At 43.0% G+C, this 17,605-nt stretch overlaps 1 protein-coding gene across 1 annotated transcript in view; it reads left to right on the top strand.

Moving 5' to 3' along the window:
• The window catches only part of LOC311147329 (semaphorin-3ab-like), a gene marked incomplete at its 5' end in the record, with an annotated part of 43,242 nt that overhangs the window by 5,248 nt on the left and 20,389 nt on the right, over positions 1 to 17,605 (top strand). Inside the window, 7 exons of the mRNA XM_084184018.1 lie at positions 10 to 95; positions 3,469 to 3,531; positions 3,724 to 3,843; positions 4,955 to 5,048; positions 8,132 to 8,251; positions 8,630 to 8,775; positions 8,962 to 9,076. Of these exons, the coding sequence (XP_084040144.1) occupies positions 10 to 95; positions 3,469 to 3,531; positions 3,724 to 3,843; positions 4,955 to 5,048; positions 8,132 to 8,251; positions 8,630 to 8,775; positions 8,962 to 9,076 (744 nt within the window). The remainder of the gene's footprint in view (positions 1 to 9; positions 96 to 3,468; positions 3,532 to 3,723; positions 3,844 to 4,954; positions 5,049 to 8,131; positions 8,252 to 8,629; positions 8,776 to 8,961; positions 9,077 to 17,605) is intronic.

Raw genomic sequence — 17,605 nt, 5'->3', positions numbered from 1 at the left:
TGCTGCCAGATGAAGATGGCCGTCGGCTCTATGTGGCCATGAAAGACAACCTGCTGTCCACCAGCCTGGACGACATCACACAGAACCCCAGCAAGGTCAGACTGCCTGGCTCTCTATAGGCTTCTCACACTACTGAGCCGAACCGAGCCGAACCAAACCAAGCTGTACTGAGCTGTCCTGGTGACACAACCGCCATAGTTGTTAGAACTTTGTTGAAAAATACGATTTCAAAAGCAATTATCCAAACCACAGTCTGGTTCTGGTCTGCATGATTGTGTGGAAAAAGGGTAATAGATTCAGTATAATTACTTACACACACTTACGCTCACATGAACACATTTATTGATACAGCCACACTCCTCAGTAAGGAAAACGTTAACTCTTAGCTGGTTTTCACTGTAACCCAGAAAACCTTGTGAGAGAATAGATGTTAAGGGCTGGATGACTGTCACAGTCACTGTAGATTGTCCAGTGTGCATGGATAAAGTAATGTAGAGGAATAATTACGCTCAAATTATGGAAACCTGAATACGGAGGAGTAAGCCATCTCCAGCTGTCCAGCATCCCCTCCTCTTTCCATCAAGCCCCCTGTGTCTCTCAATCCCTCTCTTTCAGACAAACACTCATTCTAATACACAACGATCCACACACACTTTCTCCACCTCTCTACTGTATGTACCCATGCCCACTACCAGTCATATCCTAATTTCTCTCCCTTTCAATTTCCTCCCTCTCAGACTTTCATTCTAATACATGTAGACATACATTTATACAGGGACTCTCTCTCAGACTCTTTCCCAGACAGGAATAGCACGTATTGTATAAGTGAGGGTTTCATTCTAAGGTCACCCCTGTTCCCATTTCTGCCTGGCAGGAGATTGACTGGAGCGCCATGCTCCCTCTAATAACACCATCCTCTGATCAACCAACCCCTGAGGCATTCCTATTGCATGAGTCCCTCACCACCAGCCCACATCACACACAAGGACCGAAGAGCTGTGTGTGTGTCTGTGTGTGCGTGCATGTGTGTGTGTGTGTATCTGTATTGTATTTATTATGGATCCCCATTAGCTGCTGCCAAATTAAGACAGTTATACATTTAAAAAACATTACAATACATTCATAACAGATTTCACAACATGTGTGTGTCTGTGTGTGCAAATGTGCCCACTATCAGCATTATGCTAATTTCTCTCCTTTTCCATTTCCATTTCCCCCCTCTCTTTCTTTTCTTTTTGATCCAGTTCCTGTTCAGTCTCTTGCTAATTGAATTGCATGTTGCACAGGGATTAGTGTACTGTCTATAATATGCCATCTATGCATATCCATATCTTTGTCCATGTGACAGAGCATAGAAATAGTTGTATAAAACTCCCATCCAAGAAATTGTATTCGTCACAGATGGTTGATTTATATATTCCCAGTGAGAATGCTGGTGGTCGCCCAGTCTACTCCCCGCTCTGGTATTCAGTGATAGCATTTAGTATTTTATTAGGATCCCCATTAGCTGTTGCCAAGGCAGCAGCTACTATTCCTGGGGTACAAACATAAATAAAACATAGCATCATACAAAAACGATGTGCATCATACAAATTGACGTTGCTCCATTATTACATTACAATTTTACAATACTACATTACATTACTAAGAATAATGTGTGGGTGTGTGTAGAGTGTGTGAGTGTGTGTGTGTGTCTTCACAGTCCGCGTTGTGCCGTGAGGTGTTGTTTTTTAAATCTTATTTTATTGCTAGCTTGAGTTACCTGAGGTGGGAGAGAGTTCCATGTAGTCATGGCTCTGTATAGTACTGTGCATTTCCTAGCCTCTGTTCTGGACCTCTTGTAGCATGTATTGTGGGGTATGTATGGATGTCTGAGCTGTGTGTTCACTGATTCTACAGACAGTTTGGTACTTTTAATTTGTCAATACCTCTCACAAAGACCAGTAGTGATGCAGTCAATCTCTCCTCTACATTGAGTCAGGAGAGATTGACATTCATGTTGTTGCTGTTCCTGTAGGCTTACATTGAAGAGATGGCAAATAGGAGTGGCAATATAGTCCGCTACTATCCCCAGTCATTTTCCATCCAAGTTGTCAGTACCAGGTGGTTTGTCATTATAGATAGACAGCAATATTTTTTTCACCTCTTCCACACTCACTTTCCAGAATTCAAAATTACAACTCTTGTCTTTCATTATTTGGTCAGTTATGCATGAATATGAAGGCTCAGAGTTTGTTGTTGGCATGTCATGCATAAGTTTGCTAATCTTGCCATTGAAAAAGTAATTAAAGTAGTTGGGTTTTGTGATGAATGAGCCATCTGATTCAATGAAGGATGAAGCTAAGTTTGCCTTTTGGCCAAAATTTCATTTAAGGTACTTCACAATTTTTTGTATCATAGTTTATAAAAATGTACCTTTGTTTTCGTAGTACAGCTTCTTCTTATTTTTGTTTAATTTCTCCTTTTACAGTACGTATACCAATCGGCTGTGCAGCCAGACTTATTTGCCATTCCTTTTGCCTCGTCCCTCTCAACCATACAGTTTTTCAATTGCGCATAAATCCACGGGGCATTAGCAGTTCTAACAGTCAGCTTCTTAATGGATGCATGCTTATCAGTAACTTATCAGTAACTGGAACTTTAAAAATGAAAAGCTGAAATGTCTTGAGTCAATAAGTTTTCAACCCCTTTGTTATGGCAAGCCTAAATAAGTTCAGGAGTAAAGATTTGCTCAACAAATCACATAATAAGTTGCATGGACTCACTCTGTGTACAATAATGGTGTTTAACATGATTTTTGATTGTACATCATCTCTGTACCCCACACATACAATTATCTGTAAGATCCCTCAGTTGAGCAGTGAATTTCAAACACAGATTCAACTACAAATACCAGGGAGGTTCTTGTTGTTGCAAAGTTGCTTCAGGTTGTTTAGGGCAACGAGGCGGCTGAAACGTTCCAAACCCCTTCGATAGCACAGGAGGGGGCCAGAGATAATTATTCTTTTCCCTGTGCTAACGAGGTGTCTACAATATATTTTTTGTCGTTCCTCAGATAGCCTGAAGCAAATGATAAAGAAAACATCTGCTATGGCCCCTAAATGACTAACTCAGTGGACATGCTATGGAGGTTAGTCATCTATGGTGGCATGATACCAGCTCATCATGGTGGCATGATACCAGCTCATCATGGTGGCATGATACCAGATCATCATGATGGCATGATACCAGCTCATCATGGTGGCATGATACCAGATCATCATGGTGGCATGATACCAGATCATCATGGTGGCATGATACCAGATCATCATGGTGGCATGATACCAGATCATCATGGTGGCATGATACCAGATCATCATGATGGCATGATACCAGATCATCATGGTGGCATGATACCAGATCATCATGATGGCATGATACCAGATCATCATGATGGCATGACAACTATACTGTCTCTTCCTTTTTCAGCTCTACTGGCCAGCAAGTCCAGACCGGGTCCAAGAGTGTTTGATGGCTGGAAAAGATCGGGAGGTGAGTGGTTACCGGTATAGACAGAAAAACACATACGCACACACACACACACACACACACACACACACACACACACACACACACACACACACACACACACACACACACACACACACACACACACACACACACACACACACACACACACACACACACACACACACACCTCCTAACTTCAATCCCCTTCTACAGTTGGAGTGCGCTAACTTCCTGAGGGTGCTGCAGCCCTACAACCAGACCCACCTGTATGTGTGTGGAACGGGAGCCTTCAACCCTCGCTGTGCCTTCATCCCTACCAGCGTCTTCCTCAAGGTAAAGCCACACACACACACGCGCGTGCACACACACACCCACACACACATACCCACCCACACACACACACACACACCCACACCCACCCACACACCCACCCACACACACACACACACACACACACACACACACACACACACACACACACACACACACACACACACACACACACACACACACACACACACACACACACACACTCCTTCCTCACCCAACATGTGCACACCCATTGGTCCCCCAGGAATGTATTGAGGACAACGACTCTACGAATGCCTATCTCAAGCTTTCGCTCTCTGTTCTTCTACATCTGTCCTATAGCAATAAATCATATAGCTGTGTGTTCTGTCTGACTATAGGCCTAGCTGTCTGCCCCTATAGCTGCGCTATCTGTTGCTACACCTATGTGTACTGTACTGTGTACCCCTATAACCTGATACCTGCCTTTCCTATGTCTCCGTGTGTTTGCCCCCATGTCTCAACGATTCTTAGCTAAACTCCCTTGCTTTTCCTCTCTCTCTTTCTTCTTTCACTTTCTCACACACTGTCTTCAGGTCCCCATGTGTGCTGGTGTCTGTGTTTCTCGGAGAAGGTGCGAAACCCATGAAAGGGGCTTAGACTCCTGAGCAAGGACACGAGGGGACGCGGTGCTTTGAGAGGCCAGCAGCGCTGCCTCCCTCACATTGCATTTCACAAATTTGTCACCCAAATATTTAAAGAGATTACTTCCTCATTAATATACAAGTCTGGGAGAGTTTTAGAGTTGTACTGTACATTAGTTATGTGCAGGGGTGGACTGGGACCAAATATCGTCCCTGGCATTTCGAACACACCGGACCATTTTCTTCCTCGAGGCCCCCACACCGGCCCATTTTTTCCCTTGACGCCCCCATTATTAGCCAGATAATTATAATTTTGCACAAAAAAAACAAGTAAGACAGGGCCACTGGGCAAAAAAATCGACCAGCCCATCTGGCATTTTCCCGAAATGCCAGATGGCCAGTCTGCCCCTGGTTATGTGGCAGTAGCTTGTATGTCCATGCATGAGTGAGTGCATGTGTGTGTCTGTGTGTAGTGTGTAAAATGTGTCTATTCAATTCTGTTTATTTGGCAGTCAGAGCGACAAACTCTGTCATTTGGACAGACTGAATGCGGGAAGGGAAAGTGTCCATATGATCCACACCAGAGAACTGCCTCAGCCATTATTGGTAAGATCACACACAGTATGTATGTGAGCAAATGTGTTGTGTGTGAGTGTGTTCACACTAAAACAAAGACCTGTTTGATGGCCTTATACAGTGGGGAGAACAACTATTTGATACACTGCCGATTTTGCAGGTTTTCCTACTTACAAAGCATGTAGAGGTCTGTAATTTTTATCATAGGTACACTTCAACTGTGAGAGACGGAATCTAAAACAAAAATCCAGAAAATCACATTGTATGATTTTTAAGTAATTCATTTGCATTTTATTGCATGACATAAGTATTTGATACATCAGAAAAGCAGAACGTAATATTTGGTACAGAAACCTTTGTTACAATTACAGAGATCATACGTTTCCTGTAGGTCTTGACCAGGTTTGCACACACTGCAGCAGGGATTTTGGCCCACTCCTCCATACAGACCTTCTCCAGATCCTTCAGGTTTCGGGGCTGTCGCTGGGAAATGCGGACTTTCAGCTCCCTCCAAAGATTTTCTATTGGGTTCAGGTCTGGAGACTGGCTAGGCCACTCCAGGACCTTGATATGCTTCTTACGGAGCCACTCCTTAGTTGCCCTGGCTGTGTGTTTCGGGTCGTTGTCATGCTGGAAGACCCAGCCACGACCCATCTTCAATGCTCTTACTGAGGGAAGGCAGTTGTTGGCCAAGATCTCGCGATACATGGCCCCATCCTTCCTCCCCTCAATACGGTGCAGTCGTCCTGTCCCCTTTGCAGAAAAGCATCCCCAAAGAATGATGTTTCCATCTCCATGCTTCACGGTTGGGATGGTGTTCTTGGGGTTGTACTCATCCTTCTTCTTCCTCCAAACACGGCGAGTGGAGTTTAGACCAAAAAGCTCTATTTTTGTCTCATCAGACCACATGACCTTCTCCCATTCCTCCTCTGGATCATCCAGATGGTCATTGGCAAACTTCAGACGGGCCTGGACATGCGCTGGCTTGAACAGGGGGACCTTGCGTGCGCTGCAGGATTTTAATCCATGACGGCGTAGTGTGTTACTAATGGTTTTCTTTGAGACTGTGGTCCCAGCTCTCTTCAGGTCATTGACCAGGTCATACTGTGTAGTTCTGGGCTGATCCCTCACCTTCCTCATGATCATTGATGCCCCACGAGGTGAGATCTTGCATGGAGCCCCAGACCGAGGGTGATTGACCGTCATCTTGAACTTCTTCCATTTTCTAATAATTGCGCCAACAGTTGTTGCCTTCTCACCAAGCTGCTTGCCTATTGTCCTGTAGCCCATCCCAGCCTTGTGCAGGTCTACAATTTTATCCCTGATGTCCTTACACAGCTCTCTGGTCTTGGCCATTGTGGAGAGGTTGGAGTCTGTTTGATGGAGTGTGTGGACAGGTGTCTTTTATACAGGTAACGAGTTCAAACAGGTGCAGTTAATACAGGTAATGAGTGGAGAACAGGAGGGCTTCTTAAAGAAAAACTAACAGGTCTGTGAGAGCCGGAAATTCTTACTGGTTGGTAGGTGATCAAATACTTATGTCATGCAATAAAATGCAAATTAATTACTTAAAAATCATACAATGTGATTTACATTATGTCTCTCACAGTTGAAGTGTACCTATGATAAAAAATTACAGACCTCTACATGCTTTGTAAGTAGGAAAACCTGCAAAATCGGCAGTGTATCAAATACTTGTTCTCCCCACTGTAGGTGTATGATGATATTGATTTGTTTGTGCTGTTCCATGGGTAGGCCTATATACACTACCGTTCAAAAATTTGGGGTCACTTAGAAATGTCCTTGTTTTCGAAAGAAAAGCAATTTTTTTGTCCATTAAAATAACATCAAATTCATCAGAAATACAGTGTAGACGTTGTTAATGTTATAAATGGCTATTGTAGCTGGAAACTGATGATTTTTAATGGAATATCAACATAGGCGTACAGAGGCCCATTATCAGCAACCATCAGTCCTGTGTTCCAATGGCACGTTGTGTTTGCTAATCCAAGTTTATCATTTTAAAAGGCTAATTGATCATTAGAAAACCATTTTGCAATTATGTTAGCACAGCTGAAAACTGTTGTGCTGATTAAAAAAGCAATAAAACTGGCCTTCTTGAGACTAGTTGAGTATCTGGAGCATCAGCAATTGTGGGTTCGATTACAGGCTCAAAATGGCCAGAAACAAATAACTTTCTTCTGAAACTTGAAGGCTATTCCATGCAAGAAAAAGCCATATCTCAGACTGCCCATCTTAATATTTTTTTTTTATTGGCCAGTCTGAGATATGGCTTTTTCTTTGCAACTCTGCCGAGAAGGTCAGCATCCCTGAGTCGCCTCTTCACTGTTGACGTTGAGACTGGTGTTTTGCGGGTACTATTTAATGAAGCTGCCAGTTGAGGACCTGTGAGGCATCTGTTTCTCAAACTAGACACTCTAATGTATTTGTCCTCTTGCTCAGTTGTGCACCGAGGCCTCCCACTCCTCTTTCTATTCTGGTTAGAGCCAGTTTGCGCTGTTCTGTGAAGGGAGTACTACACAGCGTTGTACGAGATCTTCAGTTTCTTGGCAATTTCTCACATGGAATAGCCTTCATTTCTCAGAACAAGAATAGACTGATGAGTTTCAGAAGTAAGTTATTTGTTTCTAGCCATTTTGAGCCTGTAATCGAACCCTCAATTGGTGATGCTCCAGATACTCAACTAGTCTCAAGAAGGCCAGTTTTATTGCTTCTTTAATCAGCACAACCATTTTCAGCTGTCCTAACATAATTGCAAAAGGGTTTTCTAATGATCAATTAGCCTTTTAAAATGATAAACTTGGATTAGCAAACACCACGTGACATTGGAACACAGGACTGATGGTTGCTGATAATGGGCCTCTGTACGCCTATGTAGATATTCCATAAAAATCTGCCGTTTCCAGCTACAATAGCCATTTACAACATGAACAATGTGTACACTGTATTTCTGATCAATTTGATGTTATTTTAATGGACAAAAAAATTGCTTTTCTTTCGAAAACAAGGACATTTCTAAGTGACCCCAATCTTTTGAAACGGTGGTGTAATTTAGTATGTTGGATAATGTGTTTGTCTGTGTCCGTGTCCAGATGGGGAGCTGTATGCTGGGATTTCATCTGACTTCATGAGTCGAGACTCTGCCTTTTTTCGCAGCCTGGGCAGTCGTCATGTGATCCGCACCGAGCAGTACGACTCCACCTGGCTGCAAGGTAAGGAAGTGGGGACCTCTGTAGACATTAAACAATTATTTATTTCACTCTTACTAATCAAAAACATTTATTCTCATTCTCTTTCATTTGTAAACATATCTTTCACTCTCTCTCTCTCTCTCTCTCTTTCTCTCGCTACCTCTCTACTTCTCTCCATCTCCATCTAAAATGTAAAATCTCTCTCTCTCTCTCTCTCTCTCTCTCTCTCTCTCTCTCTCTCTCTCTCTCTCTCTCTCTCTCTCTCTCTCTCTCTCTCTCTCTCTCTCTCTCTCTCTCTCTCTCTCTCTCTCTCTCTCTCTCTCTCTCTCTCTCTCTCTCTCTCTCTCTCTCTCTCTCTCTCTCTCTCTCTCTCTCTCTCTCTCTCTCTCTCTCTGTCAGATGCCCAGTTTGTGAAGGTGGCCTGGATGGCAGAGACTGATAACCCAGAGGATGATAAGGTGTACATGTTCTTCACTGAGCGCGCTCAGGAGGCAGAGGGGGCTGCTGGGAAGGTGCTGTACTCCAGAGTGGCGCGTGTCTGCAAGGTAAGGATCTCTACGTGCCTGTGTGTACTGGTACCAATGTACAGGTGTGTTTGTGTTTACTTAAAACGGGCATGTGCACTTGTGTGTTTGTAGATGTGCCTGTATATGTGTGTTTGTTTACCTTCTTACTATCATAGTTGCTGTCGATGTCAATAGTGACATCTATTCTAATCTGTGTGTGTACAGAATGACATCGGGGGCCAGCGGAGTCTGGTGAACAAGTGGAGTACCTTCCAGAAGGCACGTATTGTCTGCTCTGTTCCTGGACCCGATGGGATACAGACTCACTTTGACCAACTACGTGAGTATCAATTATCAACTCTACCTCACTCTTACTGGCCAGTGACCACACACATGACCATAAGCTCACTGACCATAACCATAATTCACCAAGTGAAACACAGACAATCCTACTAAAGTTCTACAGACATACCATAGGTTAATGGTATTGAATCTCAATAAGACAGCAGTGGGGGAGGGAGTGGCTATTGTATCGACTGTACTGGTGCTAAAGCAGCTACAGTGCTTTCAGAAAGTAATCACACCACTTGACTTTTTCCACATTTTGGTGTGTTACAGCCTGAATTTAAAATGTATTAAATTGAGATTTTGTGTCTCTGAGTATGAAAAATGTATGCACTCACTAACTGTAAGTCGCTCTGGATAAGAGCGTCTGCTAAAATGACTAAAATGTAAAATGTAAAAAATCTACACACGATACCCCATAATGAGTGGCGCAGTGGTCTAAGGCACTGCATCGCAGTGCTAACTGTGCCACTAGAGATCCTGGTTCAAATCCAGGCTCTGTCGCAGCCGGCCGCAACCGGGAGACTCATGGGCGGCGCACAATTGGCCCAGCGTCGTCCAGGGTAGGGGAGGGAATGGCCGGCAGGGATGTAGCTCAGTTGATAGAGCATGGCGTTTGCAACGCCAGGGTTGTGGGTTCAATTCCCACGGGGGGCCAGTATAAAAAAAAATAAAAAATTCACTAACTGTAAGTCGCTCTGGATAAGAGCGTCTGCTAAATGACGTAAATGTAATGTCGAAGTGGAACATGCTCAACAAATCTCCTAATAAGTTGCATGGACTCATTCCGTGTTCAATAATAGTGGTAAAAATTATTTTGTAAGGACTACCTCATCTCTGTACCCCAAACATACAATTATCTGAAAGGTCCCTCAATCGAGTAGTGAATTTCAAGCACAGATTCAACCATAAAGACCAGGGAGGTTTTTCAATGCCTCACAAATAAGGGCACCACCGATTTGTAGATAAATAAAAAAGCAGACGCTGAATATATTCCTTTGAGCATGGTGAAGTTATTAATTGGGCTTTGGATGGTGTATCAATACCCTCAGTCCCTACAAAGATACAGGTGCCCTTCGACTCCTTCCTAACTCAGTTGCCGGAGAGGAAGGAAACTACTCAGGGATTTCACCATGAGGCCAATGGTGATTTTAAAACAGTTACTGAGTTTAGTGGTTGTGATATGAGAAAAGTGAGGATGGATAAACAACATTGTAGTTACTCCACAATACTAACCTAAATGACAGAGTGAAAAGAAGGAAGCCTGTGCAGAATAAAATATTCCAAAACATGCATCCTGTTTGCAACAAGGCACATAGCCCTTTCCTGCAGTCAAATCAAATCAAATGTTTTTTGCCACACGTGCCGAATACAACACAGTGAAATGCTTACTTACAAGCCCTTAACCAACAAAATTGCATATAATTATATGAAATTAAAAATTGCAAATAATTAAAGAGCAGCAGTAAAATAAAATAACAGTAGGGAGGCTATATACAAGGGGTACCGGTTAGTCGAGGTAATTGAGGTAATATAAAATCTGGTGTTTCTATATCAAACAGTTTTATTATATTTCAGTCTTCTGTGATATATATAAAGTGTAATATTGGGATGCAAATTAGTCCAGGTGGCCATTTGATTAATTGTTCAGCAGTCTTATGGCTTGGGGGTAGAAGCTGTTAAGGAGCCTTTTGGTCCTCGACTTTGCGCTCCGGTACAGAGAGAACAGTCTATGACTTGGGTGACTGGAGTATTGACTCAGGTGTGTGAATACTTTTATATTCTGTATTTCATTTTCAATAAATGTGCTAAAATGTATAAAAACACGTTTTCACTTTGTCATTATGGGGTATTGTATATATAAATATATAAAATATTTAATCCATTTTGAATTCAGGCTGTAACACAACAAAATGTGGAATAAGTCAAGGGGTATGAATGCTTTCTGAAGGCACTGCATATAAAAGTGAAGATTATATGCTTGGCCTACAGAAAGCTCAGTGTTTTTGATCATGCAGCCAGCATAACTCCACTCCACCCTGGCTTGTGGTATTCCACTCTGTTACCACGGTGACCAGCAGCACAGGCCCTTTACCCTGCTCTGCCTTTGTAGTACTTCAGCCCTAGTCGCCCTGGCAACTACTAGAAAGTCTCTATTAGAGAGGATTTAAGGGTCTGGCACTGTCCTTCTGTGTGATCTCCTGTTTTTCAAGAGTGTGTGTGTGTGTCTACGTGTCTACGTGTCTGTGTGTCTGTGTGAGTGTGAGCACGTGTATATGTGTGTCTATGTTTGCGCATGCACTCTGTCATCGCTGGTTATATGGGCCATGGAGTATCAGTCAGTGATGTGATCAGTAGTTGGCCTCGCTAGGAGCGAGACAGAGAGACAGGACCGGTCCCTTATCACATCTGTTTCTGTAAACACAACCAGCCAGTAAGCTAAACAACACCGTCCCTACTCCCCCCCCCCCCATTCTCTCTGGGGTTATACTGAGCCAAAGTGAACCACACACATCATGACACACACACACACAAACACAAACACACACACACACACACACATCACACACACACAACTCCCTGTCCAACCCGTTTCACCCAGGACAGTGAGTAGGAAGATGAACATAAACATCCCCACACAACAACCTGCCCCGGGACACGTTGCAGCTGAAAAGATCCCATCAGCCCAAGAATGCCACCGGTGTTGTGTTTACGGCACGCTCCGTCGGCCAGAAACACTACGAATCGCATGAGCGCCTTGTTCGGTTACGGGTCCCTCATGTTGAAGGAGCCAGGCTGTTATCGATGCCGGAACTTCTACAATAATATTTTGGCTAAACTGGTGTCAACTTTGACAAGAGCCACTATCCTGGCAGGTCATCAGTGTTTGTATAGGTGAAAGGGATCGTTTACAGTGTGGAGCACTCAACCATCAATACTTACTGAATACATTAGTTTCTAATCCTCCTACAGTCAGAATAGAGTGTTACCAACTGTAGTCAGATTGAAAGCTTATGAGAGACATGGTTAACAGTGGTGTAAGGTACTGAAGTAAAACATTTCCCTGACACCCAAAAGTACTCATTACATTTCGAATGCTTAGCAGATAGGAAAACTGTCAAATTCACGCACTTATCAAGAGAACATCCCTGGTCATCCTTACTCCCTCTGATCTGGCGGACTCACTAAACACAAATGCTTAGTTTGTAAATTATTGCCTAAGTGTTGGAGTGTGCCCCTAGCTATCCATAAAAAAAAAAAAGGAAATCGTGCCATCTGGTTTCCTTAATATAAGGAATGTGAAATGATTTATACTTTTACTTTGACTTTTGATACTTAAGTATATTTTAGCAATTACATCTACTTTTGATACTTAAGTATATTTCAAACCAAATACTTTCAGACTTTTACTCAAGTAGTATTTTACTGGGTGACTTTCACTTTTACTTGAGTCATTTTCCATTAAGTTATCTTTACTTTTACTCAAGCATGACAATTGGATACTTTTCCACCACTGATGGTTAGGGAAGCTCTCAGAGAATCAGAGTATAGTAGAATTTCAATTAATTTAATGTTTGTGTTTTAATATGCCTACATGTAGATATCTAAAATGTATTTTGAATGTGTTCATCAGTTGGAAACATTTGAAGTATGTATCTGGTCAGAAACCCATAAACAGACGTTTAAGCCAGGAGAGCTGGAATTCACTGGTGTGTTACTGTGTTGTTATTCAGGACAGTCATACCATGGGTTTGGACACTAACTGTTTGACCACAAAGTTTAGGTTAGACCACTCTGGTCCCGAAGCAGAGGATAACAAAGTCTTAAGGAGTTTGGGGTTTATAGATTTCAATGATTTAGAGGAAGTTGGTGTGTGTATATGTGTGTGTATGGCTGTGTGCGAGCATGTGCACGTGTGTGTGGACAGGGGGTATGCAAGACGGCACCCACATCCTAGTCCCTAGATCGCCTAGCTCGGATGAGGGAATATGAGGGAAGAGGAGGGGTGAAGAGGAGGGGTGGGGAGTTGAGGAGAAGGGTATTTTCTGGGATAAGGCTGGGGAAGATAGGGGCCGGAGCTGGAGGGGTGTGGGCAAGACAAGGATATCTTCCCTCTGGGGGAACAGATCTCTTTGTTTAGAGGAACTGACACAAGTAGAGCCCTCAGGGAAGAAAATGAGACACAGACAAAGAGAGAGAGAAAGAACTTGAGGGTTGGGAGGACAAAGTGAAAGACAAAGAAATGTATTGGAAGAGAGACTCCAAAAGGTGGATTTGAGAGATAAATGGAAGATAATTGTTCAGACTGAGAGAGAGAAAGTAGGATGAAGATGTGTTGGATAAGGAACAAAGGGAGAAGTACAATGTAGGAGAAAGTTAATGCATCCTAGGCAGGGTTTTAGGGAGAGAAAGAGAGAGAGAGAGAGAGAGAGAGAGAGAGAGAGAGAGAGAGAGAGAGAGAGAGAGAGAGAGAGAGAGAGAGAGAGAGAGAGAGAGAGAGAGAGAGAGAGAGAGAGAGAGAGAGAGAGAGAGAGAGAGAGAGAGAGAGAGAAGTGCCACCGCAGCATGGTGTACCCAGACTCCTCTGCTGTGTGTTGTGCCCTGGGCTATGCGGCGGCATGTGTGTGCGTGCTGCAGTGTGTGTGTGCAACATTGTGTGTGTGCAGTGATGTATGTGTGCATGAAACAGAGTCTGTGTGTGTGTGCGGCGGTGTCAGTATGTGGGAGATGAGATGAGATTTCCACCAGACTGATCCCATCGAGGCCACGTGAAGCAGCAGCAACAAGAGGAACGTGAGAATAATGATACACTTTACTGTGTCCCACACCTCAAGTACAAGCCCACCTGTGTGTGCGTGCTTTGCGTTTGTCCATTCATGTGTTAATGTGTGCGTGCATTCCTGCGTACGTGTATGCATGTGTTTGTGTATCGCATCCGTTATGTACTGTGTGTAGACCGTGTGCTCCTACATATCCATGTCTTGTTTATGTACAGTGAGGGGAAAAATTATTGGATCCCCTGCTTATTTTGTATGTTTGCCCACTGACAAAGACATGATCAGTCTATAATTTTAATGGTAGGTTTATTTGAACAGTGAGAGACAGAATAACAACAAAAAAATCCAGAAAAACGCATGTCAAAGATGTTATAAATTGATTTGACCCCTCTGCAAAACATGACTTAGTACTTGGTGGCAAAACCCTTGTTGGCAATCACAGAGGTCAGACGTTTCTTGTAGTTGGCCACCAGGTTTGCACACATCTCAGGAGGGATTTTGTTCCACTCTTCTTTGCAGATCTTCTCCAAGTCATTAAGGTTTCGAGGCTGACGTTTGGCAACTTGAACCTTCAGCTCCCTCCACAGATTTTCTATGTGATTAAGGTCTGTAGACTGGCTAGTCCACTCCAGGACCTTAATGTGCTTCTTCTTGAGCCACTCCTTTGTTGCCTTGGTCATGTGCTTTGGGTCATTGTCATGCTGGAATATCCATCCACGACCCATTTTCAATACCCTGGCTGAGGGAAGGAGGTTCTCACCCAAGATTTGACGGTACATGGCCCCGTCCATCGTCCCTTTGATGCTGTGAAGTTGTCCTGTCCCCTTAGCAGAAAATCACCCCCAAAGCATAATGTTTCCACCTCCATGTTTGACGGTGGGGATGGTGTTCTTGGGGTCATAGGCAGCATTCCTCCTCCTCCAAACACGGCGAGTTGAGTTGATGCCAAAGAGCTCCATTTTGGTCTCATCTGACCACAACACTTTCACCCAGTTCTCCTCTGAATCATTCAGATGTTCATTGGCAAACTTCAGATGGCCCTGTATATGTGCTTTCTTGAGCAGGGGGACCTTGCGGGTGCTGCAGGATTTCAGTCCTTTCCGGCGTAGTGTGTTACCAATTGTTTTCTTGGTGACTATCGTCCCAGCTGCCTTGAGATCATTGACAAGATCCTCCCGTGTAGTAACTCCACGAGGTGAGATCTTGCATGGAGCCCCAGGCCGAGGGAGATTGACAGTTATTTTGTGTTTCTTCCATTTGCGAATAAATCGCTCCAACTGTTGTCACCTTCTCACCAAGCTGCTTGGCGATAGTCTTGTAGCCCATTCCAGCCTTGTGTAGGTCTACAATCTTGTCCCTGACATCCTTGGAGAGCTCTTTGGTCTTGGCCATGGTGGAGAGTTTGGAATCTGATTGATTGATTGCTTCTGTGGACAGGTGTCTTTTATACAGGTAACAAACTGAGATTAGGAGCACTCCCTTTAAGAGTGTGCTCCTAATCCCAGCTCGTTACCTGTATAAAAGACACCTGGGAGCCAGAAATCTTTCTGATTGAGAGGGGGTCAAATACTTATTTCCCTCATTAAAATGCAAATCAATTTATAACATTTTTGACATGCGTTTTTCTGGATTTTTATGTTGTTATTCTGTCTCTCACTGTTAAAATAAACCTCCCATTAAAATTATAGACTGATCATTTCTTTGTCAGTGGGCAAACGTACAAAATCAGCAGGGGATCAAATACTTTTTTCCCTCACTGTACGTGTCATACATTTGGTCAGTAGTTGATCTATGTAATGGGGAGGGAATAGAGGACAGTAATGGGCCTTAGGGGACAGATAGGCAGAGAGGCCTGGCTGCATGGCAGGGGAGGGCTTCTATATGAGGATTGGTCATGGAGGATCAGCTCATCTCCAGCTGTCACACTGAGATGGGATATTACTGCCTGGGATTCATTAGGCTGGCCCACTCAGCCGTACCATCACACCAAACAGCATTAGGAACACGCACACGCACATAAGAACAATCTTGTACACAAACACGCACACACACACACACACAGTGATGGAAAAAGTAATCAAAAGTAATCACCATACTTGAGTAAAAGTAAAGATACCTTAAAGACATGCTCCGGAACTTTGGCGCCTACACTGTAAAACCACGTTTTTAGGATCTGAACACAACTAAACACTTTTCTGTAACACATTTTAAATGCGTCAAGGCATTTAGAATTTCCATTCAAACGCGTCACAGTGTTTATATTGTAAACGCCAGAACATGTTTATTCACTGTAATACTTTTAAAACACAATGACATGTTTTTAAACACATGAACCCTAAAGTCGATGTCTGCGCCCCCACATAAATATAATTAGCATAATACACAAATCCCCATCAAAATCTGTCTGTTTAAACTAGAGATATCTGTTTTTTTGCATGGGCTGCGTCTCAATCCACCACATCCGCCAATGGCAGCCTTCCGCATCTGCAGTGGAAGGTGGCCGAGCTACAGTGGTCGGTGGTTGAGACATCCCGAAAATTGGTCTTCTCGCGAACACGTCTGTAGCGTCCGAATAGTTTGGCCTACACACTAACATGACCCCTCTATGGAAAGGTGAGACTCTCACGAACAAGTAAATGTTGGTTTCGCTCTAGGACTCTCACAAGACTCGTCTGAAGGTAGCCCGGTACCAGTTTAAAAAAATGAATGGAAGTATACACTGTATAGGGAAGTAGTTTAGTGTCCAAAAGGTTTTGTTAAATATGGGTAAAAAATTAATAAAATAATTTCCTGATCTTTCTTATATCTCTCAGATATAGGACAGACATTTTAAAACAAACTTCCTTTTGATGAATCTGTTTTTCCACGTATGGATCTGTTATTCAATGCATTTCTATGTGCTAATAGCAGTCAAACCAAATTCAATGTTTCATCAAATATTTTATTTAATATTTTTTGGGGATACCTAAAGGGGTCCTTAAATTCAAAATCAAATAGCTAAATTATCCTTGTTATGACCATCTTAAAATAATTCCATATGTTAGCTTAGTAGAACCCTCCCAGCATAGACCCTTAAGGATTTTAAACCCTAAACACTGGTGGTGTTGTTTTAACACTGTAGAGTGTAAAGCCATATTTGCAAATTTTCCAGCATGCCTTTTGAGTGAATGTGAGAGATCCCAATCCTCACTGTGTTTGTTAGTGACAGAGACAGGGTTGTTGCGTTCAGTAACTTCTATTCGTGTAGTCTTCACCAAGTGACTACCTAAGTGAATGTGTTTCAATTAAAAGTAAATCCTTTATGACCATATATTATACATTTCTCAAGGCCTTTCGTTATGGCCTAGTTATCCTCGACATTGTGGTCTGATAATCCTGGCATTTCTCAAGGCCTTTCGTTATGGCCTAGTTATCCTCGACATTGTGGTCTGATAATCCTGGCACATGGGCCACATCAGACCTGCAAGTCACAATGCGTTGGTTTGCGAAGTGATTAGTCATTCCTATCGGAATCCAACCAGAAGGAGGATATCCAACAATTTGAATATTTTATCACCCACAACCTCCACTCAGAATGACTGCTATGGTGAAAGATTTAACAAACAACACTACCTAAACCATCTAAACTTGAACAACCATCTCAGTAACAGGTGCAATAAATCCAACTAGATTAGTTTAGAAAATGTAAGTTATTTATCTTTGCATAGTATAAAGATAAATTAATCAATCAATGTGCATGAGGACAC

This window comes from Coregonus lavaretus (genome assembly GCF_964263955.1).
Source record: "Coregonus lavaretus genome assembly, chromosome: 20".
Lineage (NCBI taxonomy): Eukaryota > Metazoa > Chordata > Actinopteri > Salmoniformes > Salmonidae > Coregonus > Coregonus lavaretus.
This window is presented reverse-complemented; position numbering and strand designations above follow the sequence as displayed.